The 26,986-nt window shown below is 30.6% G+C and overlaps 5 protein-coding genes across 11 annotated transcripts; 2 read left to right on the top strand and 3 right to left on the bottom strand.

Moving 5' to 3' along the window:
* Positions 1-6: 6 nt before the first annotated feature.
* Positions 7-2,337, bottom strand: LOC111026207 (low-density lipoprotein receptor-related protein 6-like; the record flags this gene model as incomplete). The annotated part of the gene is made up of 4 exons (XM_022304238.1): positions 1,638-2,337; positions 605-742; positions 269-484; positions 7-149 (listed from the first exon to the last, which is right to left on the bottom strand). Coding segments are annotated over exons 1-4 (612 nt in total), but the record flags the coding sequence as incomplete, so codon positions are not given.
* A 1,738-nt stretch (positions 2,338-4,075) lies between these two features.
* LOC111026204 (low-density lipoprotein receptor-related protein 6-like) lies at positions 4,076-8,354 on the bottom strand. Of its 7 annotated transcripts, none has more exons than XM_022304231.1 (6): positions 8,055-8,354; positions 7,768-7,983; positions 7,106-7,318; positions 6,794-6,986; positions 5,671-5,912; positions 4,076-4,889 (listed from the first exon to the last, which is right to left on the bottom strand). In XM_022304231.1, the coding sequence occupies exons 2-6, from the start codon at positions 7,868-7,870 to the stop codon at positions 4,387-4,389; spliced, it is 1,254 nt and encodes a 417-aa protein (XP_022159923.1). In that variant the 5' UTR covers positions 7,871-7,983; positions 8,055-8,354; the 3' UTR covers positions 4,076-4,386. The 7 variants fall into 7 exon arrangements, with proteins under 7 accessions (XP_022159923.1, XP_022159924.1, XP_022159920.1 ...); XM_022304232.1 differs by having other exon boundaries at positions 8,256-8,353; XM_022304228.1 differs by having other exon boundaries at positions 8,096-8,353.
* Positions 8,355-10,294: 1,940 nt separating this feature from the next.
* Positions 10,295-13,984, bottom strand: LOC111026203 (low-density lipoprotein receptor-related protein 2-like). The gene is made up of 6 exons (XM_022304227.1): positions 13,681-13,984; positions 12,827-12,964; positions 12,495-12,704; positions 12,192-12,384; positions 11,398-11,639; positions 10,295-10,802 (listed from the first exon to the last, which is right to left on the bottom strand). Exons 1-6 carry the CDS (start codon positions 13,781-13,783, stop codon positions 10,342-10,344), a joined length of 1,347 nt encoding a protein of 448 aa, XP_022159919.1. The 5' UTR covers positions 13,784-13,984; the 3' UTR covers positions 10,295-10,341.
* A 5,117-nt stretch (positions 13,985-19,101) lies between these two features.
* On the top strand, positions 19,102-24,338 carry LOC111026205 (esterase E4-like). Its single transcript, XM_022304236.1, has 7 exons — positions 19,102-19,359; positions 19,426-19,715; positions 21,345-21,669; positions 22,909-23,061; positions 23,457-23,613; positions 23,693-23,819; positions 24,134-24,338. The coding sequence occupies exons 1-7, from the start codon at positions 19,156-19,158 to the stop codon at positions 24,336-24,338; spliced, it is 1,461 nt and encodes a 486-aa protein (XP_022159928.1). The 5' UTR covers positions 19,102-19,155.
* LOC111026206 lies at positions 20,836-22,047 on the top strand. The gene is made up of 2 exons (XM_022304237.1): positions 20,836-21,669; positions 21,739-22,047. The coding sequence occupies exons 1-2, from the start codon at positions 21,154-21,156 to the stop codon at positions 21,745-21,747; spliced, it is 525 nt and encodes a 174-aa protein (XP_022159929.1). The 5' UTR covers positions 20,836-21,153; the 3' UTR covers positions 21,748-22,047.
* Positions 24,339-26,986: the final 2,648 nt, after the last annotated feature.

Below are 26,986 nucleotides of genomic sequence, written 5' to 3' on the forward strand. Positions count from 1 at the left end.
TAGCACTCTTTTGTTGGTCACGTTGCGGGTGCTTAACACGTTCAATGTACCTTTATTGGTATCAATATAGTATAGGTTTTTTGTCACCCAATCGACGGAAAGATCAACCACTCTCTCGCGCTCAAAGCGAGATAATACAGTTTCTTCACCTGAAAGTATCTCATTTTTATTCACTGGTGTCTGGTAATAAAATATGATGGTTTCACCAAAACGCATTTGTTAATAGTTATCTACAATGTCAAGTGTAAAAAAAAATGTAAATAATTACCCTTATTCCCGTTTATGTGTATCTTATAGATAACGCTTGCCTCAGGAACTTCCGTATAATAAATGTAGTTGTCATGAGCATCGAAATCGAAACGCACGTACCTCATAGAACTAGTTAGCACTGGCCGTATAGATTCATTATACTTCCCGGAAACATTGTTTAAGACTTTACTTTTGATTGAATGTTCTTGCGAATACAACAAAATTTCGTCGATTACTTAAATAAATACAAATAACATTAGTTTTTACCACGTTGACGTTCAATTTTTTTTCAACTATACGAATCACAGACGAATGTTTATATATTTATATGTATTTAATATTAAATACAACTCACAAACGCAGTTGTGCTTGTCTTCCGCAAGTAAATATCCCTTGTTACAGGCGCATTTGTACTGTAACACATCGTAAATATCTTTGGACTCACTACACATGTGCTGACAACCGGCGTTGTTGTTGCTGCAAGGGGACGATACTGTAAACGCATAACACCGATATTAAATATTATAGGTAGGTGTTGGACTTAATTTGTGTGCGTTGGGCAAGTGCAGGGGAACTGAGTACTTACCAGCTGAATTTTCAGATATTTTAGCATACCTACCTGTAAAATTACCTTTTGTCAAAATCAATTTTCTCATTTCCTATTTATTCATAAACGAATATCCGTCCCTACTCGAAGTTGTCGCTAAATGTTTACATATGCATTTTCTATTTAGTTTGCTATTATTTGTATAATTTTCAAAATGTTGACACCTAAAATTTAACTGTGCCTTCGTAATTTAATTAGCCTTAATAACAAATTATCGACAACTATTGAAAACATCAAGAAAAAAAAATCGGTAATGACCATCAAAAAATAAATTATTTTTAATTTTTAAACGGTTAAATATAAATTAAACTTGGTTAATAATCAGTGCCACTTATAACTACGATCTATAATCTCGATGTACAAGACAGTATGACTTATTATCGACAGTCTGCAACGCGCCGTACAATACAATCGTGTGGCCATAATATATACACAAGAATTATACAGCATGCGAAACTCTCCGAAGAGCTATGTCCGTGATAAATACCTAATAAATTTCAACAATTAGGTAACTATAACTTCAAAACGACGTTTGAGCTACATGCTATATTTGCACCACAGAATATAACTGTATAATATAACAAAGTTTCAATTTTTTTTTTAATTTCTTAAAAGTCTTGATATAGTAAACTATCGTCCGCATTGGTCAGATGGGGAAAACAAAAGGTACGCTTGTATCCTCTCTCCGCTGTTCATTAATAAATACGACATAAAAGGTACTCAATTATAATCAATAATAATAATAATACATTTTGCTTTTAAAAAACAATGCCAAACGTACCTGCTTTTTGAGCATATCCAGTGGCCGCCAGCCAGAGTATCGCCACAGAAGCGACCATGATGGATGTCGAACAAAACGTCGTCTTAGCTGTGCCGAGAGTTCTTCGGTTGACCATCGCATACGCGTTCGAAGAAGAAAACCCTACTATGTAAGGAGCTGGTGGCAGCACACATGCACAAGCGAGCAGACCAAAAATCCACTAAGCCAAAGTCTGAGAAAACTGTCTAAAAACGAATGGCAGTCGTGGCGACGGTGTTATTATTATTTAAGTTTTTACCGTTCAGTTTATCGCGGGAGCCCTACACGCTATGCGCCTTATAACGAATTTCGTGTCATGATTAATTATTATAACGAAATACAATAGACGATAGTCGAACAACGAAACTCAAACGCACGTCGTGATCGCGCGAGTATTTAAGTCACTGCTCTATGGTCTACCATGCAGGCATTTTATTGCAAAGATAGGCAATATTAGATAAGATTCACTGCACATGGAATGTTTCCCAGACTTGAATTTAACGCTCAGATATTGAATGTTAACCGACATGCCTGCATATTTAGCAGGTAATGATGATTGTTATGTAAGGTATTTCGGTCTGTGGTCACGTTCAAACGTTGCACTGTTTGGATGTCTTCGATAAAATGTAATCGGTTCGATCGATACACGTATTATGCAAATTGTACATTTGGAATTTGAATAAAAAATTATTGGTCAATAACATTTCAAAAATTTAATATTTTTAAGTAGTAATAATTAATATTATACAAATTACAATCATGATAAAAATATATCAAAATTATGGCACAGACAAAACGAAAAATGTAAAACAAAACTATACATTTTAAATTGCCATACTCCGCTTGATATTATTATTATTATTGACATACTCACTATTCCTTGTTAATGATAACAGTGTATAATACATTATACAGCAGCATCAATCATACACGTACGACATATTTTTGTATTCGGATCAAGTTAAATAATAAATTACTTTTCAAAGAAAATCAACAAAAATAATCGTAGGTTATCTGGCCCTTTGGAAAGTTTGAGTTGCCCATTCTTGCAATGCCAATTAATAAATAACAAAAATATGAATAATTTTCGATACTGAAAATTAAATGTCCAACTATTATGTACCTACGCTGTATTGTATGTTTTAGTGTGTTAAATTGTAAAGATATTAACATCAGCGTTGTCAAAATTCTAAATTCAAACGCTCATAAAAAAATATTGTGGATTAACGCTCAACTTTTATTTTTATTTCCACTAACAACAACTTACTCAGAACCTTGTATTACATTTTCAAAATGTATTATCGACATAAGTATAAAAAAAACAAATAATAATCAAACATTTCATATGCCTATAAATAGTGCAACACTGCAAGTCAAAATATTTTGAAAAATGTATGGTGTAACGACATATAGAAAATGCAGATATTAACATTCAATGAAAATATCATGTTTCTATGATATTTTTTTTTTTTAGTCTTTTATCAAAAACCAAAATAAATTTTGTCGAAAACCGGGATTCTGTAAAAATTTCAGTTTTTCCTTAATTTTTTGTTTGTTTTTCCTGCCACTTTTAAAAACTAATGGGAATTTTTTACTTTTGATCCTCCCGCAGAATCAGTTAGGTTCACTTTGCTACAAGAAAAAATGCTGTTGAAGAAAATCGAAGCACTTTTACTGCCCCAAAATTTGATGACAGACAAAAAAAAATAGACACACACATTATTGTGAAATCATTAATCAATACATTCATCTCTCCTCTCTCAATCTGAAATAGCATAAAGGTGTTACGAAAACAAGGTCCCCAAGACCATTTTCCCAATAAGTATTTACATAATTGTACTAATATTGTATTCCATTACGATTTTAGAAATTCCGGCAAGCGACATCGTTATTTCGTAAACTTAAATAATTAATACTCATTCTATTAAATATTTTATTTTTATAGTACAACAAAATAATGTTTTGACTATTTTGCAGCCTCTGGCTCCAGGAGCAACTGCTCTTTCCCTCCTCTCCTTAATGTGCCACTAGGTGGATTCGACAATATGAATATCATCGTATAAATAGTATGGGGTTAAAACTACTCTCTAAACTTCCCTGAAATCTCTCATTACAATTTATACACAATAAAAATGTACATCTTAAAAGTATTTGTTTGAGCACCTCTTCCTAGGCAACTTTTCCAATTTTTAATTCTCTTAAAACTATTTAGAACCATACAAACAAAAAAAAAAATCTATGTTTTTTAGGGGGGAAGGAGGAGGGAAATACGATTTTTTTTAAATTATGACAACTCTGAAAACATAACAATTGTAAATCAATTAGTGTCTAGTGATTATCGAAAACCGTGTGTCTATGAACTATTTACAAAAATATATTACCTAATAAAATAGGCATATAATTACATTGTTTCAACAAAATAAATATAAAACACACTTTATTTAAAAAAAAATTCGGTTGGTATAAACATAATAAATATACCTAGTTAAACATTTGAGTTATCACAATACATTTACCACTCAAATAAATAGTAATAATAATAGATACTATATTGGATTTAATTATTTTACTACAGTTTGCAATAATCAAAGGAACAATATAATTTTCATATTAACCTTTTCACTGCTACAGTATTTATATTCTGAAACCTAGCTGTACTATAAAAAATAAAATATTTTTTATTAATTATTATTTTTTTTTATATATGGATTATGTTTAAATCAATCCTTGACTAAATGGTAAATAGGTATACTAGCACAAAACAAACAGTAGTTAAATAACGATATTGAATGTGTCTTGAGGCGCCTCCCGATACAGATTCGATTTCTGCGTTAACATCGACCACGGCTTTCGAATCCACCGTGGCTTTCGAATCGGTCATTGCTTTCAAATCGGTCAGAGCTTTCGATTCACCCACGCACGTCTTACCGTCCGAATCAACTTTCTCGCCGATCAGACAGCCGCATATCGCCTGGAGGGACGAAGTGATTGACTTATTGGAGGGCACCGCAAAGCACAGTTTCTGACAACCACCGTAGTTCGCCTCCATCGAGCACGGATGCGTGTTGTCGATGAGTTGTTCGTGTTTGCTGTAAATTTTCAGGTTGTACAGCTCAGCATCGCCATTGTCTTGGCCCTGGACCTCGATGGGCTCGATGTCGGCCAAAACACCGGTCAGCTTGTGTAATTTAATTATAGAGTTACTCCCAGAATTATTGATGATGTACATCCAATCTACGCAGGAAAATAATAAAATCAATGGGGAACCACAACACAAACTGCAACAGCTTCACTGCAACTATGCAGGACTGTATTTAAAGGGTGTGAGAATTTCATTTTAATATTGTGAATTGGTGCAGTCCTGAGCTTGATATTGTGTTATGATTTCATGAGCTTAAGTAGTATTTCATTGAATTAATACTATTATTAATCATTTAGGAAAAATATTATTCGTTTTATACTTTTGTGTAAATATTTTATCGTCTAATCGAGTTATGAGAATTTCTAAATCGTAATATTCAACATACTTATTTACTCATATAGCTTGTTTAATGAATAAAAAAATGTAAGGAACCAACAATAAAACAGTGATAATGTTCTTATTTTTAAATTGAATTTTAGGTTGCTTAAAACTATTATTCAAGATTACTTTAAACGGAATTAGAAATACGAAAGACTTATTTGCTATGTTCTTTCTTTATAAGACATATAAAATTATGTATAATTGGATATACATCAAACTCGATGATTTCAATATATTTTGAAGCATTACATTTTAACTTGTGTTTACTTGGTTTAGCTTGAATTAACTTGTGCAGACTGTTCCTTGTGTAGTTATATTATATTAGCTATTAATAGTAAGTGATGACAAATTAAAATTTTTTACTACCCAATTAATATCAAGGGAAATGTTTTAATTGACACTGAGAATATTGTAATTTAAAGGAATGGGTCTTTTATAAAAAAAGTTTAAATATGACCCTACCGAAACAAAATAAATTAACGACAAGCATACCTTTATGTGTGGCTATTAACCGTGGCTCATTTATCCACTTCGATTTGATAGATATCACATCAGTGAGGTCCAAATTTGAATGATAAACTACGGAATCATGTTCGTCGCACCAATATAGTCGGTCCATCGCAAAATCTACAGCCAATCCTTTTTTGAAATGGGAAGACGGGTATTTAAAATTGATCAGATTTGAACCATCCATGTTCACACGGCTCACTCCATTTTCAGAAAAGAATATGTATCTAAAATACATTAGCCATAGTATCATATTACGAAAACATGCATGGTCTCGAACACTCACTGCACAGTATATGTGAATTATCGGTTTTAGATTAATATAAATGTATGATTAATTTTATATTTAAAATACAATCACGACATTATGGTAATTATTTATAGGTACAATTCAATTTTGGAATGAAAAAATATCTAGCAGGAAATGAGGATGGGAACATAGGAAATGAGAATAAACAATTTTAGCATATAGCATGAAACTTAGTTTGTCAAATTTAAAATGACAGTATTCCGCCGATTAAAAAATGTAGGCAATAGTTTGCCGATTATGTACATGTAAATTAAATTGTTCCTGCACTAAGCTTTCTGGCAATGATATATGTCAGTCTGAAAGTACAATGTTATTTTTACAATACCTAAACTAATCAACGTCGCACATTATATTGAATCCCTCTTAAAATCAATATATCAGAGATACAAACTTGAGCGCAAAAGAAAATTATTTTTATAGTATTATTGTAATAATATTATTTGTTGTCTTCGTATAGAACACTTACGAACATAGGAAATGAGAATAAATAATTTTAGCATATGGTATGTATTTTAATTTGTTGAGTTTAAAATGATTATTTCTGGAAAACATTATCCTACCGATTACAACATGTAAGCAATAGTAAGCTGATTATGTCAATGTAAATGAAATTAATCTTTCTAAACTTTCTGGCAATGATTTGTGTCTGTATCAAAGTAAAATTTTATTTTTACAAGACCTAAACTATACAACCTTAAAGTATATCGAATGCACTTCAAAAACAGTATATCAGAGATACAGATTTGAACACAGTTGAAAATGATTATTTCATTTTTTTAGTTCTTATGGGACATTTACCCCTTGTTAGGGTGGAGAACAGGTCGTCCGATGCGGAAGTTCTGCAATAACACTCTTTTGTTGGTCACGTTGCGGGTGCTTAACACGTTCAAAGTACCTTCTATGGCATCAATATAGTATAGGTTTTTTGTCACCCAATCGACGGAAAGATGAACCACTCTCTCGGCCTCAGAGGATAATACAATTTCTCTATCTAAAAATATCTCAATTTTATTCACTGGTGTCTAGTACTAAAAAGTGATAGTTTCACCAAAAAGCATTTGTTAATAGTTATCTACAATGTCGAGCGAAAAAAAAAATGTAAATAATTACCCATCTCGTTTATGTGTATCTTATAGATGACGCTATCATCAAGAACTTCCGTATAATAAATGTAGCGGTCATGAGCATCGAAATCGAAACTCACGTACCCCATAGAACTAGTTAGCATTGGCCGTATAGATTCATTATACTCTTCGGAATTAGTGTTTAAGACTTTACCTTTGATTGACGTTGCTTGCGAGTACAACAAAGATGTGTCCACTACTTAAACAAACACAAAAAAACATTAGTTTCTAACACGTTGACGTTAGTTTTTATCAAACATACGATTCACTGACGAATGTTCATACATATTAAATTGAATAAAACTCACAAACGCAGTTGTGCTTGTCTTCCGCAAGTTGATATCCCGTGTAACAGATGCGTTTGTACACTAACCCGGCTTTAATATTTTTGGTATCAGTAAAACCAGTTATTGTAAAATTTGAATTTCTTATATCGTTGTAATTCAAAAATTTCCAAAATGTTAGGTTTATATTTGAATATAATGTGCATTTTATAATTATTATGGTATAATTTTCATAATATTGTACTTTTTTTTTTTTGTTGGATTAACGCTGATAACCTTTTCATACTTTTCATTCTCATTAAATATTACTATACAATTCTCGATACTTAAATAATGTGCTTTTAAAAAAAGTTCTTGAACTCACCCGCGTCTTGACTGTATCCTGCGGCTGTCAGCCAGAGTAACGCCAATGCAGCGGCCAAGATGTGCGTCGACTTAGCCGTATCTGGAGTGGGTCGGGTCACCATTTCGTACGCGTTTGAAGTAGAAAACTCTTGTCGTAGATGCTGGATAGGGGAAAGCTCATAAAGAAACACACGCTAATCGAATAATCCAGCGGAGAACCGCCTGAACAAACTGACTGAGAACAAATAACAATCGTGGAGATGATGTTAGTATCATTAATTGTGGTATTACTTTTTGGTTTATTACGATAGCACTGTTCCTTGTACGCCCAACCTGACCTCACCTACCTAATGAGTCTATAACGAATTTCATTCCATTGTTATCATTAATTTGTACAACGAAGCACAATAAACGATGGTCGGACGGCAAAACTAGACCACGTGTCGTAGTAGTTTGCGAATAAAAATCACTACACTACCGTTCAATTAAATTTTAGTGGACTTTTACCTGTCTATTTTATAATCTACCTAACCCACATGCATGCTCTCACGTAGTGCGACTTCATTAGATTTGATAAGATGTAGGTCTATTGGGTCTGTCTATACGCAGTCGATTAGACCACCACCGTCGTTATCATTTTGTTATTATCAAAAACAAAGTTGTAATCATATCGTATCATCCATTATAATAAATACATATATTACATTATTTCATATAATATAATATAATAACATATTATTATATAAATTGTATAATAAATCTTATACTATATAGCACCTATACTTGACTGCTAGTAGAATTTGATGCATATTTTGCATATACAGAAATTGCAATTTTCTTAACACATGTAATCTATATTACAATATATTTTAAAATACGAAACCTTAAAGTACCTATAAGACGGGACTTCTGGGCATAGAAATGGAACTATTTAATACTAAATATTAACTATTTAATATGTTATTAATAAACTGAAATGGAACATTAATATAAATATAGTATCTTAAAAATGTAAAAATTTAATAAAGGTGCCTAAACAATACAGTAATCAGAGTGTAAAGACCTACTATTATGGTAGTAAAAATTATTAATTAATAATTATACTACTATTTCCTAATTAAATGTTTATCTTATTTCAATAGTCAAATAATTATCTCAATTTTTCTCTATTATGGGGAATTAGGTAGTGGCTCGATAGAGAAGGCGTAATATAATTTTTTATATATCATGATCAAAGTAAAGTTATTATTTACTAGTTAACTCTTTAGTTTAAGCACTTTCTAAAAACTTCTAACACTATTAAAACTATTTTTGATTAACTGAGATTATTTAATAATCATTGCGTCATCTGTGTACCAAAATAAAAAAAAATATATATATATTATTGAAGATAACTTTTCTAATATTAAGATTGTATCATCTATGCTGGAGGACTTTGTTGAAAGAACTTGTACACAGATTGCATGTGTTAAGAAAATTGAAATTGCTGTATATGCAAAATATGCATCAAATTCTACTAGCAGTCAAGTATGGGTGCCTATATTATAAAATAAAAGATTTATTATACAATTTATATAATAATATATTAATATGTTATTATATTATATTGTATGAAATAATGTAATGTATGTATTTATTATAATGGATGATACGATATGATAACAACTTTGTTTTTGATAATAACAAAATGATAACGACGGTGGTGGTCTAATCGACTACGTATAGACAGACCCAGGTCTATTAGGTACCTACTGTCGGTTTCGATCAAAATACACAATATGGGAAAGGTACATTTAACATTTGAATGTATAATTTTCGGGTGTATAATAGTATAAAAAATTATAACTATGCTAATACAAACATTAAAATGGTTGTACAAACTTTGGATTGAACATAAAATGTATAAAATCACTACATTTGGTATTTTTAGATTTTTTTATAGATTATATTCAATGTGCATTATAACTGTATATTGTTATGCTATGCAGCACATTACAGTGTTCCTACTGTGTTTGACTTAGGCGAAATAAAATATTTTCCCGTCTCAACAATATCGTTTTATGGCTCCTCCACACAAGAATTGTACAAAACAAATTAATAATTACAATTGATTTCTAATTTTTTACAAAAAAAATTACAATGCAAATATGCAATACATTTTTTTATCAATACAGATTTCAAGTACCTATTAATATATGATATATGTATAAATGTTAAAAACTATATGTTTTTATATTTATATTTTAAATTATGGTTATTCTATAAATTATGTAACTTGTCTTGATATATTTAAAGAAAATCAGTTTATTATATCATCAAAGGTTGATGTGAATATAAGCATTGATGTAAGATCACTTTTTATTCCTGATAGTATACCTAAGTTATCAAGTAATTTTCGAGTTAGTGCTTAAATCCTCTTCAGTACAAAAAATAACCTTACACTACTAGTAAGTTCGGGGTTTTCAGGTACCTACATGGAATCGATACTAATATCATCAAAGAAGATTCTATATGGATTCTAGGATTTAATTATTTGACTGCGGATGGCAATAATAGTCAACTGAACAATATATTTTCCATATTAAATCCATAACTAAATAGTAAATAGGTATACTAGCGCAAAACAAACAAAAGTTACATAACGATATTGTATGTTTCTTGAGGCGTCTCCTGAAACAGACACGATCACGGCTTTCGAATCCACCATGTCTTTCGAATCGGTCAAGGCTTTCGATTCGTCCACGCACGTCTTACCGTCCGAATCAACCTTCTCGCCGATCAGACAACCGCATATCGCTTTTAGTGACGAAGTGATTGACTTATTGGAGGGCACCGCAAAGCACAGTTTCTGACAACCACCGTAGTTAGCTGCCATTGAGCACGGGTGCGTGTTGTCGATAAGCTGTTCGTATTTGCTATAAATCTTCAGGTTGTACAGCTTAGAAAAGTCATCGTCATGGCTCTGGACCTCGATTTTGTCCTCCAATTTGCCAGTCAGCTTGTGTAATTTAATTATAGAGTTACTCCCATAATTATTGATGATGTACATCCAATCTACACAGGAAAATAATAAAACCAATGGGGAACCTCAACACAAACTGCAACAGCTTTACTGCAACTATGCAGGACTGTATTTAAAGGGCGTGAGAATTTCATTTGAATATTGTGAATTGGTGCCGTCCTGAGCTTGATATTGTGTTATGACTTCATGAGCTTAAGTAGTATTTCATTGAATTAATACTATTATTAATCATTTAGGAAAAATATTATTCGTGTTATACTTTTGTGTAAATATTTTATCGTCTAATCGAGTTATGAGGTATTTAAGCAGTAAATTGTACTATTCAACATACCTATTTACATACCTATCAATTTGTTATTATGACTGTCATCCTTTCACCGATAATTGTTGAAATATAATGTTAAGTGCAAATTGACTACATTCACCGTTCTCTACATTTTTTTTGAGCATTACAAGTTTTAGTATTTTATACTTATGAGTGAAAGTGAGTATTAACTGGATAGTTATAATATTTAAGTTAACTTAAAAAGTTTTAAAAGATTTGTCATTTGCAGGAACGGCTAGGTCTTATTTAAAAAAGTTTAAATATGACCCTACCGAAACAAAATAAATTAACGACAGTCATACCTTTATGTGTGGTTATTAACCGTGGCGAATTTATCCACCTCGATTTGATAGATATCACATCCGTCAAGTCCAAATTTGAGTGATAAATTAAGTTTTGATTTGGTTCGCACCAGTACAGCCGGTCCGCAGCGAAATCTATAGCTAATCCTATATTCCAATATAAACCCGTATATTTAAAACTGATCAGATTTGAACCATCCATGTTCACACGGCTCACTCCATATTCAGAAAAGAATATGTATCTAAAATTCAATAGCCATAGTATCATATTACGAAAACACGCGTGATCTTGAACACTCACTGAACAGTATGTGAATAATCAGTTTTGGATTAATATAAATGTATGATTAATTTTATATTTAAAATACAATCACGACATTATGGAAATTATATAGGTACAATTCAATTTTGGAATGAAAATATATCTAGCAGGAAATGAGAATAGGAACATAGTAAATGAGAATAAACAATTTTAGCATAGGTAGAGCATGAAACTTAGTTTGTTAAATTTAAAATGACAGTATCCCGCCGATTAAAAAAATGTAGGAAATAGTTTGCTGATTATGTACATGTAAATTAAATTGTTCCTGCACTAAGCTTTCTGGCAATGATATATGTCAGTCTGAAAGTACAATGTTATTTTTACAATACTCAAACTAATCAACGTCGCACAGTATATTGAATCGACCTTAAAAACAATATATCGGGGATACAAACTTAAGCTCAATAGAAAATTATTTTATAGTATTATTGTAATAATTATACTATTTGTTGTCTTCGTATAGAACACTTACCCCTTGTTGGGATGGAGAACAAGTCGTGTGATGGATTCGTTCTGCAATAGCACTCTTTTGTTGGTCACGTTGCGGGTGCTTAACACGTTCAATGTACCTTTATTGGTATCAATATAGTATAGGTTTTTTGTCACCCAATCGATGGAAAGATCATCCATCCTCTCGTACTTAGAGAATAATATAGTTTCTCTATCTGAAAATACCTCATTTTTATACACCGGTACTAATAAGTGCTGTTTTTAATAAGACGTGCTTGTTAATTATCTACAACGTAAAGAGTGAAAAAAGTGTGTAATGTCTTACGTGTCCCGTTTCTGTATATCCTATAGATATATCTCGCTGAATCAAACTCCGAAAAATAAATGTAATCGGCATGAGCATCGAAATCTAGACCCATGCACCCATACCTAGCGGGCACAGGCAGTATAGCTTCAGTATACCCTTCGGATATATTTTTCAAGAGGGTTCCTCCTATGATCGATGATTGCGAGTACAACAAAAATTCGTCGATTACTTAAATAAATACGAAAAATATTAGTATTTATCACGTTGACGTTAATAAATTGTTATCAAACATACGATTCACCGACGAATGGTCAATGTTCATACATATTATTATGTTGTATAAAACTCACAATCGCACTTGTGCTTGTCTTCCGCAAGTTGATATCCCGTGTAACAGGAACATTTGTATGCTAAATCACTGTAAATATCCTCATACAAACTGCACATGTGCTGACAACCAGCGTTGTTGTTGCTGCATGGCGACGATACTGTAAAGACAACATAATTACAGAAAATTATTATTTGTTAAGCATAACGGTCAATGCTCAATTTTTTTGTGTGATCGCAGATGAACTCAGTACTCGGAGGTCATAAGAACTGAATGTTTTAGGGAGGTATCAGTAAAACCAGTTATTGTAAAATTCGAATTTCTTATATCGTTGTAATATTCAAAAACGTCCTAAATGTTACTAGTTAGGTTTAAATTTTAATATGATGTGCATTTTCTGATTATTATGGTATGATTTTTCAAAGTATTGTATTTTTATCTTATTTACTGTCTCTGATGTAGGTATAGCGTGTCGCTGTTATTATTATTATATCATACGTATGCGCTACATTTATTTATTTATTCATTTATTTATTTAAATTCTAATGAATCGTAAGATCCAAGTACAATATATATATATATATGTGTAATAGTATAATATTAACAGTGACTTGAAGAATACAATCGATAAGCAATAACAGCAATAAACCACAACAATTAATAAAAATAATAATAATGATAATAATAATATATAAGCATATTATATAAAGATATATCTTTGAGAATTCTATAAACTGTATTCTACTCTACTATTGTGGGTCTAATTACTCTGATTAGTGCGGTGACATCCGTTTAATAATTTTCATTCTTATTAAATAATACTATATAATTCCCGATACGTAAATAATGTGCTTTTAAAAAAGTTTTTGAGCTCACCCGCATCTTGACTGTATCCTCCGGCTGCCAGCCAGAGTAACGCCAATGCAGCGGCCAAGATGTGCGTCGACTTAGCCGAATCTGGAGTTGGTCGGGTCACCATCGCGTACGCGTTTGAAGTAGAAAACTCTTGTCGTAGATGCTGGGTAGGGACAAGCTCACAGACAAACACACTAATCGAATAATCCACCGCGGCCAAAGTCCAAGGAAACAGACTATGAACGAATGACAATCGCGAAGATGATTTTAGTATTATTTATAGTGTTACTTATTAGATTATTAATACAGCACTGTTCCTGGTACATATTACCTTATGAGTCTATAACAAATTTCGTGCCATTATTATCATTCATTTGTATTATGACGAAGCACAATAAACGATAGTCGGATGGCAAAACTTGAACACGTACCGTGGTAGTTTGTGAATAAAAATCACTACGCTGTCGGTCAATTAAATTTTAGCTGACTTTTGACTATTTATTGTCTAATCTACTTAACCCCTATAGGTCACGCTCTCACGTAGTGCGACTTCATTAGCTTTGATAAGATATGCAAAAGGTACATTTAAAAATTGAATATACAAATTTTGAGTGTATAATAGTATAAAAATTACAATTATTCTAAAAAAAAACTGTTAAAAAGTTACTGTGTTTGAAAATGTTTATTGAATAATTATTTGATATTAATACTAATAATACTCAAGTTGATCATGTGGATTCTACTAACATTGGTAAAAACGTTCTTAAGTATACAATTGGCAATTATATATTTTCTGAACTTTGACTGCAGTAATATAATAGCACAGATTTGAATTTTACTCCGATAAAGATTTATTATTTTATTATAAAGTAAAATAACAATACACTGACATACGTAATGTAAAATTAAATATGATGTTTAATATGATATGATAATAATACGGTTTTAGTTGGGATTAAAAATTTAAAAAATTTGACAAGTGGGTAGTACAATATTTTCTGAGCATGTGGTAGTAGTGGAAGTGTTAATATTTGAATTTAATGATAAATCACTGCTTACTAAAAACGATTCTAAACCTTTATGTTATGTTACCTTACTCTTGCATAGATACCTACTTGTGTAAATAATCAAATGTAATAGTTCAAGAAAAATTTAAAAAAATTAAAAATATGACATAACTATAAATAGCTTAAGTTTTCAGTAAACTTTTTTTTTGATAGAGGTGGATAAGCTTCTCTGAAATCTTCTATTAAATTACCAAATTTTAGCAATGAAAAAAATCACTTTTATGAATTTTTAACTGAAAAATAATTTGAAAATTGTCAACATTTTTATTTTAAATACATATTTTTTTATTTTTTTATTTTTACAAGAAATATACAATCTATACAGATAAGCACAATAAGTATATGTGAGATAGGGGTAACAAAGCATTAAGGGGTTACGTGAGTAAGAAGCCACCCAACGGTAGTACTTAGCTTGTTTATTATGTGATTATTATAACTTATTAGGATTAGGTTAGATGATCCCTACACCATTTCCTTTTCAGTCTGCGACGGGGATTTCCAGGAAGTGACGGGATATGTAAGCCTTTTATTAGAGGATTTACATGGTTTTCTAATTTATAATAGAATCGTTTATAGAAAATAGCATTTGCTTTAATTAGTTGGTATCCAGGTATGAAGATATGTGTATATTTAGTGAAGTGTGTTTCTGTGATAAGGGCGATGTCGATACGTTTATCATATAATACATTTTGTAAAATATTTACATGGTTTTTAAGACCATTAGCATTAAATTGTAAAACTAGGAGGGACTTATTTGTAGCAGAATTATTCATTTTTTTTTGTCAATAAGCTTGAGATTACCTGAGTAAGTAGTGAGATTAATGGATTGATGAGAGTTTTAAGCTCGCTTACAAAGCTTGCCATTAGCGAATTAATATCGGGAGTAGGCAGAGGAATATTAGATTGTGGATGTTGACCTTGAGTTGCCTGAGCATACGTTTGAGGTTGGCTAGGAGGAGGATTGTTGGAAGTGGTATTGCGTGGGTGGCTATCTTGTACATTGTTAGGCTTATGACTAGAGTTTACATGTAATTTTTGATTATTTAGGTTGGTTTTCTTACGTTGCTGGAGGTTTTTGTAAACTGTGCATCCCCTGTAGTTTGCAGGGTGGTTACCTGTGCAGAGGGCGCATCGCATTGGGTCTTGACGTGAATTTGGACAGGCAGATGAAGAATGGTCATCACCGCACCGGACACAACGAGGACTATATCCGCAGTAGGCTTTGGTATGACCATAAGCTTGACAGTTCTGGCATTGACTAATAATTTTAGGCTTGTGAGGTTCTTCTATTTTTATTTTTGTGTGCAATAAGGATTCAAGTTTAAAAATCTCATTTGAGTGATCTGTTGGCTCGAGGTCGACAAAAAATAATGGCAGGGGTATTTTGCTAATTCTGTGAATAACCTGCGTAACTTGTCTGACTTCATATAAGCGAAGTTCGAGTTCACTTTTGATCATTTCCGTTGGAGTGGATGGGTGCAAGTTACGAATAACTATACGCATGGGTTTATCTTCTTTTAGCTGGAATGTATGGAATTCAGCTTCCGCATCTCTTAAGTAGTGAACTAGTGTTCTATACGCTCCTGGATTGGTAGTTTGGATTTTTAAATGATCAGCCGTTGACTTGCAGATAAAATTATCGACACCTATTAATTCAATTAGTTTTGTACAAACACCAGGGAAGTCTTCTACGCCTCGTATGAAAATTGGAGGGGGTGGTTTAGAGTAAGTGAGAACTGGATCTGGATCAGCAATTGACTGTTTTTCCTGTGCAGTAGTTTCAAAAGTTTCTTCTGTAGATTCCGGTGGTTTTAATACATCAAATCGGTTAGGAGTCGCGAATAGTTTTTTGCTTACATGTTGAAGTAGATTTGGTGACGATGGTTCTGAACTGGACGTACTAGAGTGATTGCGTTTATCACTATTAACAGGTGTCTTCGGTGACCTGGGTTTAGGATTTGCATTTGAGGTCTTGTTATTAAGATTTGCATTATTTGTATTATTATGATTACGGCTGGTCATATTTAAATGTTTAACTGTAGAATGATAAGTTTTCACGGACTGCGAAGTCGATTAATTACGCCGAGTAGCGTATATTATTATAATATTATTATAATATTAATTATTATCGTAATCGCGTGGACAAAGGTCACCGCCGCGGCGATGCCTCGTAGTGAGATTAGGTATATTATATAACCATGCACTAAATACGTATACTTAGTAAACTTAAATCTATTTCCACAAATAAAGGCTGGTTTTGGCAGCTGGTAGACACTGGGGTCAGCAATTACACTAAGAACTGAGTCGTTTGATATAAAGAACGAAAAATTCCGACAAGTTTGAGCGACATTACATTAAACAAACGCGGAGGCATGAAAAACGTGTGCATTCAGCTTGGCTGTCCGCGCGTGACTGTTTTTAAATACATATAAAAAATAATATTGTACCTATGTATCAATTGGTCTTATAAAAATGTATTAATATTTCTGAACCTCTATCAAATAAAATTATGAGAAACTTTGCATTCAATTTTTGTGCTTTTTTACCGAGTTAATAAGTTTTTATCCAGAATAGTTTTAAATTTTTAATAAAATTCGAACATCCAAAGGCGATATAAATAGCTCAAATATGTTTCAAAAATTTTACCATAGATGAAAAATTCTATAAATGTTTCATGAAGATTTCAAGTGCCTTAAGTTCTTAAAGTTGTTCGAAAATTGGTATTGCATAAAATTTCAATTTTTTCCCCGCTCTTTTGGTTTTGAGACGCTTTCCAAAACTGTTAGGAATTTTTAATGTTGGCAGATCAAAAGTACCAACCAAATTTACTTTTCTGTTATAAAATATGCTGATGTTCAGGATCAGAGCATTTGTACTATAGCAAAAAAAACATCATATTTATTAGCTCAGACTCTAAAATATACGTAATATCGAGAAAGTATTTGAAACCTTATCATTTTTATGTACCTATAGGTAATAATTTTTTAGGAAAGTATAACAATATTCTATAGTATTAACTGTACCTACCTGGTAAACTAAATAGTATCAGTCTTTAAATAGTAGAGTATTATTATATTATCTAAATTGTATTATTACTCATTAAAAAGAAATTATGTTTTTGAATTTTACTGTTTCACTACAGTTTGCAATGGTCAACTGAATCATATAATTATCATATTTAATCTATGTGACTAAATAATAAATAGGAATAATGCAACGCACAGTAGTTACATAACGATATTGTATGCGTCTTGAGGTGCCTCCCGATAAAGACACTATCACTTTGTTAGAATCACCCACGGCTTTCGAATCGATCACAGTTTTCGAATCGAACACGCACGTCTTACCGTCTGAATCAACTTACTCGTCGGTCAGACAGCCGCACAGCAACCTGGAGTGACGAAGTGATTGATTTGTTGGGCGGCACCGCGATGCACTGCTTCTGACAACCACCGTAGTCAGCAGCGATTGAACACTTGTGCGTGTTATGCAGAGGCCGTTATTGTTCGCTGTAAATCTACAAGTTAGCAGTGCATACCCCTGGATCTCGATTTTGTTAAGGATACCGGTCAGCTTGTGTAATTTAAGCACAGCTTGTCACGTAAAATCGACGAAATACATCCGATCAGTTAGAGAAAAAATAATAAAACCAATGGGGAACACAAACGGAAAAAATATTGTATTATGACTCAATGAGCTTAATTACTAGTAAAAACCAAGTTTGATATAAAAAAATACCCTATAATAATACTCAAAATCAATTGTTTTGAACTAGAGTACTTTTTTATGGTTTCAATAAGTGGGCTGTGGGCAATTTGTATAAATTTAGTCATAACAGAGTGGAATTATCGAAATAAGGTATTTATAAATGTAACAGTAATATATTATGTACTTAAAAATAAATCATCCAAAACAATGTGAAGCTCTAAAGTGTCAACATTGCCAAGATAATATTCATTAAGATAAAATTCAATATTCTTGATGATTTATACTAAAATGTGAACATTTGGCAATTTACATTAGAAGAGAGTGGTGACATATACATTTTAAATCGTAAGAAAAAAGATTTTTTATACATCAAGCCAGTTATATTTCATAAATATTGTAAGTATTTGGTTTTAACAGAAAAACGCAAAAACATATATAAAATATTGTTATAAATGTTGTTGTGTAAATTGGTTAGATACAGTAATACCATACAAAGTGTGTAGTGTTATTGTGTTAATGACTTACATATTTTATATCATAAATAAATGTAATGGCTATTTATCTAATCAAACTAATTATTATTTTCAGATTTTGAATGTATTAAATACATGAATGAATTCAGTAAACATTATACAATACTACACTATTATAATTAAAATCTACACATTTCAGAAGTCTTTATAAACTTTAGTTTTAAAATCAACATTCGTCTTAATTAAAAATGAAAAATATTGGTGGAATTTTACTAAACTTCAGTTTATTCATCGGATGCTTTATGACATGTTCGACGTCTAATACGCCTAAAGTGCAAGTCCATTCTGGTGAAATTGCAGGTGGATTTGAATATACCTATAATGGTCGAAAAATTTACTCATTCTTAGGCATACCATATGCAAGTCCTCCAATTCAAAACAATCGATTTAAAGTATGTTAAGAAGCATTTCTTAATGTTTAGAGACAATTAAAATTATATAAAGTATTATTTTTACAGGAACCGCAACCAGTACAGCCTTGGTTGGGAGTATGGAACGCCACCGTTCCTGGAAGTGCCTGTTTAGGAATAGACTTTGGATCAATTTTATCTGATACTAAATTTATTGGTCAGGAAGATTGTTTATTTCTCAACGTTTACACAACTAAGGTAATTTACAAATACAATATGTACATTTCACTACAATCACAAGTCTTGATTTTTTTGGTGGGAAGGGGTGTAGAAGAATATCATAATTTTACTTTATTCATTATTGTTAGATGTAACTATTTTCTACATACTTCAATGACGTAATTAAATATTAGTTTGTTTACAGATAAATAATTTTATATGCGGGTGTATCTTCTTATCTAAATAAATATACTTATGTATAATTAATTTTGTACACCTGTTTAGATTGAGACTTTTAAACTTATAGATCGACTTATGTCATATTTCGACAATAGATTTGAATAATTGTCAGACGATCTTGAATCATAAGTTATAACTACTTAAAAAAAAATTATTAGTCAGGTGTTACGTCTAAATAACGCATATTTAAATCCACAAATTTCGTGTACATGTAATGTTTTATGGTACTAACTGTCCCGTCACGGCGTTGCCCGTGCATTACATAGCCATATGAAAAACCCCCTTTACCCCCTTATAGTTCTAATTTTGAAAAATCCTATCAAAAAAAATAAAAATAATATTTAAAAATGATTCTATACACATATTGTTTTTAAAAAATGATTCTAAAGTTCATTATTTTGATAATTAACCATGAACATTAAGAAAGTTGAGCGGAAAATTAGTTATTAATTAAAATAAACATGCAAACTGTAAACCTATACACATACAAAGCGGCTCGTGGGTGACTTAAATCTGTTTAAAATTTTAAGCGTGATTGCTTACACTATCCTGATGAACAAATACTTATCAAAAAAATCACTATGAAATTTTTGATTAATCTTCCGATTGATTCCACTATGAAATTATATATTAACTGTTCAATATCATCCACAGAATATAGATGGATGTGTCTTAAAGGATACGCTATAAACGTGATGCCTCGACTACGGGCAATAGGGATTTATTTTTATATACCTAGGTAGATAAAGAATAATATGTAGAATTTTACATAAAAAAAAAACTGTAATTGGAATATATTTCCGTAATAAAGAAAATATTATTATTATTATTATTACTTCTCGGAACAATTCATATTTACACGCCGATCAAAAACATGGTTCGACTGACAAAAAGTTATGGTTGAATGTCACTATGGAAACCCACAGGTCGCCGTGCTGTAAAATATCTAATATATATCGGGGCACCTTAGTTGCGTCCCGTAAAAAAGGTATACACGAATTGCGTCCCACTATATATGGGTTAGGTAGTAGAGTTTTATTTCGTTTTCAGGGGTTCTCCGTGGTGTGTTAATTATTATAAGATAGCCTGGGCTCTAATATTATGTTTTGATAGTAATATAAATTACGATAGCAAGTTCGTTTATCGTAATCGTGAACAATAAAATACCACCTCTATTCTACCTATACTATATCGGTAAAGCTTTGTATTATATATATGTGTGTATAGCATTTAGTTTCACAATGCTCTGGATTTACCAAGCTGATATAAAATACTTGATTAGGTACAGTATCTACTGTAAATAACTGTTGAGTTTAGTATATATTTTACTGCAGTTCAGTCTTCGTTCGTTACTTTTTCGTATACCTACGTTTTAAAATGGAAGTGCAAAATATTATTAGTGAAAAACAAAAACATTTGAAAATAATTGACAAATATAAGTTCTGTTTTCATAAATGTTTGGCTAATAATATTCAACGTTGGAAATGTACCGTTAAAACGTGTACAGCATATTTAAAAATTAACGAAAATGATGATATTTTACTTAACGTGAGTGATACTGACCACAGCCACGATGCACTATCTGAAGCAGTAATAAATCGACAAATTGTAAGTAATTCTCTTAAGCGAAAAGGTACACAAGAGTTATATGAAAGACCAGCTAAACTAATGCACCGACATTTAAAAGAAAGTATTGATTTCAGTGTTAAAAGTACATTAACAATTACAGATATTCGCTATATAAAAAATAATTTATATCGAGCTCGAAGTGAACAACTACCAAAATTACCAACAAATATTTTAACTGTCCATTCAGCATTAAATGCTATCGACTGTATTACAAACGAAAATGAACCTTTGCGTGCGAAAATGAACAGCGAACTACAAACGCGTGTGAGTCTTTTCACAAAAAATTTAATAGTTTTTTTAATAGTTCCCATCCAAATATTTATACATTTTTAGATGTTTTAAAGATAATTCAAACCGATACTGTAGTGTTAGTTAGAAGCTCGCTAATTTCTATACGTCAATATAGAAAACAACGCCGAAACAACATTTTATTTGTTGAAAATCAGATAAAAAAACTAAATGAAAATAAAATAACAAGGTTACATTTTGTAAAAAGCTTATCTAATAAGTATAAACCTAATTTTTGACTGACATTTTGATTACTAACATTATTGTTATTATTATGATTATTATTTATTTATTTATTATATTATGGACTATATTGATTTTGTTTAGATCTAAGTGATTTAACGTTTATTTACAATTTTTCGACTGACATTTTGATTACTAACATTATTGTTATTATTATGATTATTATTTATTTATTTATTATATTATGGACTACCTATATTGATTTTGACTAGATCTAAGTGATTTAATGTTTATTTACTTTTTTACTACATTTGATAAACAATTTTTTGACTGACATTTTGATTATTAACGTTAATATTATTATTTATTTATTTTTGTTAGTTGTTTAAGAACCCTTGATTAAAATACATGAATTGCGTCCTTGATTTTTTGGGACGCAATTCGTGTATATCTTTTTTACGGGACGCAACTCGTGTGCTCCCATATATATAGATTTACAATATTTATATGTAAAAAATTTCATTTTATCGATTTTAACCCTTTGAAATCAGGCGACGTGGTGGCACTTAGGGAAAGTATTTGGAACAATTCTGTGAAAGAAAGTTGGAAAAAAGTCAAATAGCGTAGTCATAAAATTGGTCCTTAATAAAGTCCTGTTCTTTTATACATATCAGGATTAACTTTTATATTTTAGCAACTACTTATTTTTTAATATCACCTTCTATGAATCTATATTAAATCTATTGACTTTTCAAATGAAATATAACTTGATACTTTTTGACGACCCTAGCATGGTTTAGATTAAATCAGTAATTGAAGGGAACTATATGACTACCTATATCGATTTAAAATACATTGGAAATCTATACTCACAAATTTCCACTATTGTTATAACAGTTAAACACATAACAATTGATACAGACACTAATAATGTGATCTCTGTTCACTAATTGTGTCACTAATGCGGTGACTATTATTATTGATTTAACCTGTATATCCTAATAATATCAAAACCCTAGAATCCAACTATAGTGTCGCAATATAAATAAAAATTTACCACTTCTTGTTGATTATAATTACACGATTTCAAACGAGAGTCTGAGAATCAAAATTGCCCAAGATATAAAACAGTTTTACTTTGGTGACAAACCAATATCAAAAGAAACCAAAAGTAATCTTGCACAAGTAAGTTTATACTACATTTACCTAATATTTAAAAAATAGCTTGGACATTTTTTATATTTTTTTATGTTTCGGGATATTTATTTTTTCGGAGGATATAATGGGAGCGGGTGTTTTAGGTGAATTACACTGTATAATTTATTTTTTTTATTAATTTATCTTATTCAAACACATCACTGAACTAAACATAAATAACAACCATATGTAATAACGTCAAAAATATGACAATGTATACATTTTTTTGTATTTTAAAAACTTTAAAGTCACATTTTCGAAAAATATTTGTATTTAAACATGTGTTTCAAATTGTTTAATGCATAGTTGCAATAAAATACAATTGTACGAGTTTTTTACTGCATTTAATAATAAAATTGATAGGTAATATCAACATTCTTCAGATGATTTCAGATAGATCATTTGTATATGGTACAAGTAAGGCAGCTCAGCACATTACTGCAAAGAATACCGCACCTGTATATTTCTACGAATTTGGGTATAGCGGTAATTATTCTTACACAGCTTTTTTCGATCCAAAATCATATAACCGAGGATCAAGTAAATAACATATTTTAAATACCTACGTTTGTATTTGCATTATAAATTTTTTAATTCATCGTAACTTATAAACAATTAGGCTCAACTCATGGCGATGAAACCAGTTATGTTTTAAAAGTGGATGGTTTCTCTGTTTACGACAATGAAGAAGATAAAAAGATGATCAAAACTATGGTTAATATTTGGGCAACATTCATTAAAGTCGGGTAATTGTCTGACTTTAATTGATTAATCAACCATTGTTATGAATGTCAATGAAATCTGATATTAAGTTCTTAACCTGTTTCTATATTATAATCTATAGTCTGTTCAGAATTAAATCAGCACAGGCTGCCACCTACTAACTACTAAGTATGGGTGTGGCTTTGTTTCCTGTATTGTACCCATTTTTAACAGACTATAATTAATACGTATTAAAAAAATATAAGTCTCAAATCTTAAACAATAAATATTTTATATTTTTTATACATTCTAGGCTGTATTAAATAGTGATTATAATTTTTTTTTTTTACTTTTATAGAGTACCAGATACTGAAAATTCAGAAATTTGGTTACCTGTTTCTAAGAATCAAGCAGATCCTTTCAGATTCAATAAGATTACTCAACAACAAACATTTGAAGCCAGAGAAAAATCAAACCACGGGAATTATGAATTTTGGAGTAGCTTACCATTAAATGAATTTTTCGAATTTAATGTGCCAGAAGACATAAAAACTGAATTATAAATATTAAAACATAACATTATGTACATAGACAATAATAGTTTAAATATATATTTTAATATTTATATGAAATATTAAAATCTAAAAGTCACAATCATTTTATAAAAATAAATTATTTTTACTACCGTATATTGAACGAACATTTCGGTTTCAGATTCTGACCGAATCGAAGAAATTATTTTATAGCCGAGAATTGAACATTTAAAGCAATTTTTTTTAACCAAAACATCTAAAAACTGTACAAGCACCGTCGTTTTAATCCAGCGCAACGGTAGTGGCGCGAAGTTGAGTTAAAAAAAAAAAAACGGAGTAAAAATAGCGAAATAGCCACTTACGTATAATAACAGGACACCGAGTTTTAATATTGAAAAATCGTCCTAATTTATGTCAATTCTTTGCCAACATCTACAGGGCAAACGGCTGAATATATGAAGTAGTATTTAAAGCTAAAAGACGTGATATAATATGGAAATTAAGTAAAATGACATTTTATAATATAACAAATACCTATGATGACAAATAAGATCAATTTGAATGTCGATTTTAATTTACTTAGTCAACACATTGTTGATACACTATCAATTACTGTAAATACTGTAGAGGTAACTTAATTGTATTTATTTAAGTATACTTCTATGTCCTGCCAAATAGTTAAACATAATATGTTGGCGAAGTATTTAACATTACAGTTGATCTTATTTGTCATCATTGGTATTTGTTATATTATAAAATGTAATTTTACTTAATTTCCATATTATATCACGTCTTTTAAAGCTTTAACCATTATTAATTTTTTATTTTTTAACTTAGCTTTTTTTACACGGAGTTATAACCAAGTGCTTTTGGTGTGATAAATTTTTTTAAGATAAATTTTGGATGAAATTAAATATTTAAACGGAAAATCTCGATTTTAGTCGTTTATCATCGAATCTCAAAAACTACTTGACCCATGAACGTGAATATTTTTAGGTAGGTAGTTTATATAGGTATTATATTACACATATTGTGATTATTCTTAAAAGTCTTGTAAGGTAAGCTAATTTACTTATCGAGGGCTTACAATTATTAATTATTATCGTTATTGGAATTTTTCCGTTAGTATCATTGAGCCCATAACGGCATAACGATATTTTTATAAATATTATTTTGAATAATTAGTACAAAATTATTGTTAAACCGTGAGCCAAGTTAGGTTAGGTTTACCCATGCTACCCATCACGTTCTCTACCCTTCGCAAGACATTACCGCTAATCGTGAAGTAAAAAAAGTAAAAAGTAAAAAAAGACACTTGATTTTAAAACTAAACTATAATCACATTTCTTAAAAATTTAGTTCTGGATTAAAGGTCCGTCAGCCTGGCACCCCGAATTCAAAATTTTTAATTCAAACCTTTTTAGATAATTAGTACCTAATTTGTAACAATTTGTAACGCAAAAATCAGAATTTGTAACCAAGTCTTACCTTCAAAAAAAGTGTTATTCTTTTCGGGGTGCTGGGCTGACGTCAGTCTGGCACCCCGAATTCAACATTTTTAACTCAAACCTTTTTAGATAATTAGTACCTAATTCGTAACAATTTGTAACACAAAAATTGGAATTTGTAACCCAAAATTTACCCCTGAAATCGACGTTTTTGAATTTCGGGGTGCTGGGCTGACGTCACTCTGGCACCCCGAATTCAACATTCTTAACTCAAACCTTTTTAGATAATTAGTACATAATTTGTAACAATTTGTAACACAAAAATTGGAATTTGTAACCCAACATTTACCCCCGAAATCGACGTTTTCACTTTTCGTGTTGCTCGGCTCCTGGTACCCCAAAATTCAACATTTTGAACTTAAACTTTTTTTTATCAAATTTTTTATTAAATTATTATTTATTCAATAATTATTAATTATTATACTAAAATTGTTTATTAATATTATCTAACTATTAGGTAAAATTTATGAATAATTATTATTATCTTTGATTTTAGGAGTCGTCTTATTTTGAATATATATTTATTTGATTGAGGAAGTTGTGTTTTTTTTTATTATATCAGAAGGTGTAGTTACTATTTAGGTTATAATATTATTAGTCCAAAATCAAGACAATTATTCTTTGTATTTCCGAGTGAAACCTGATTGCGATCTGATTAGTATAATATACTCACCATTTTTCTAACACAGTTGAAACAGTAATTGGTGATCAAAGAAATTGTATTCTTGGTCAATATATTATAAACGATTGATATAAACTTTTGGGCGACGCAGTCAAAGTTTGAAATATGTTATATCATTTGTAATCATAAGTTACATATCTAAAATAATTAAACTCATCCTAAAATATAAAGTATTATTACTACACCTATTCGTTTTTATCAAAGAACGTCGTAGTAATTCTGAATTCACTAACCGCTGTTAGAATTTTTTTTGCATTATCTACTAAATATTTACTATAGATAATAAAATGTAATATTAATTTTGTGTTTTATTTGTGAATGTAAGCAATACATTTTTTTTTGCACTACAGTATATGTTCTGTAGAATATGGATTAAAAAAAGTGGATGTGGTCATAGAGAAGAAAAGTGAATTAATGGAACACTCACCAATCAAAGGATGAAAAAAAATTATAATTGTGTTCTTTCTTTATTTTATTTTTTAAAATCA

The sequence above is a fragment of the Myzus persicae genome, unplaced genomic scaffold (assembly GCF_001856785.1).
Source record: "Myzus persicae strain clone G006 unplaced genomic scaffold, MPER_G0061.0, whole genome shotgun sequence".
NCBI classification, from domain to species: domain Eukaryota; kingdom Metazoa; phylum Arthropoda; class Insecta; order Hemiptera; family Aphididae; genus Myzus; species Myzus persicae.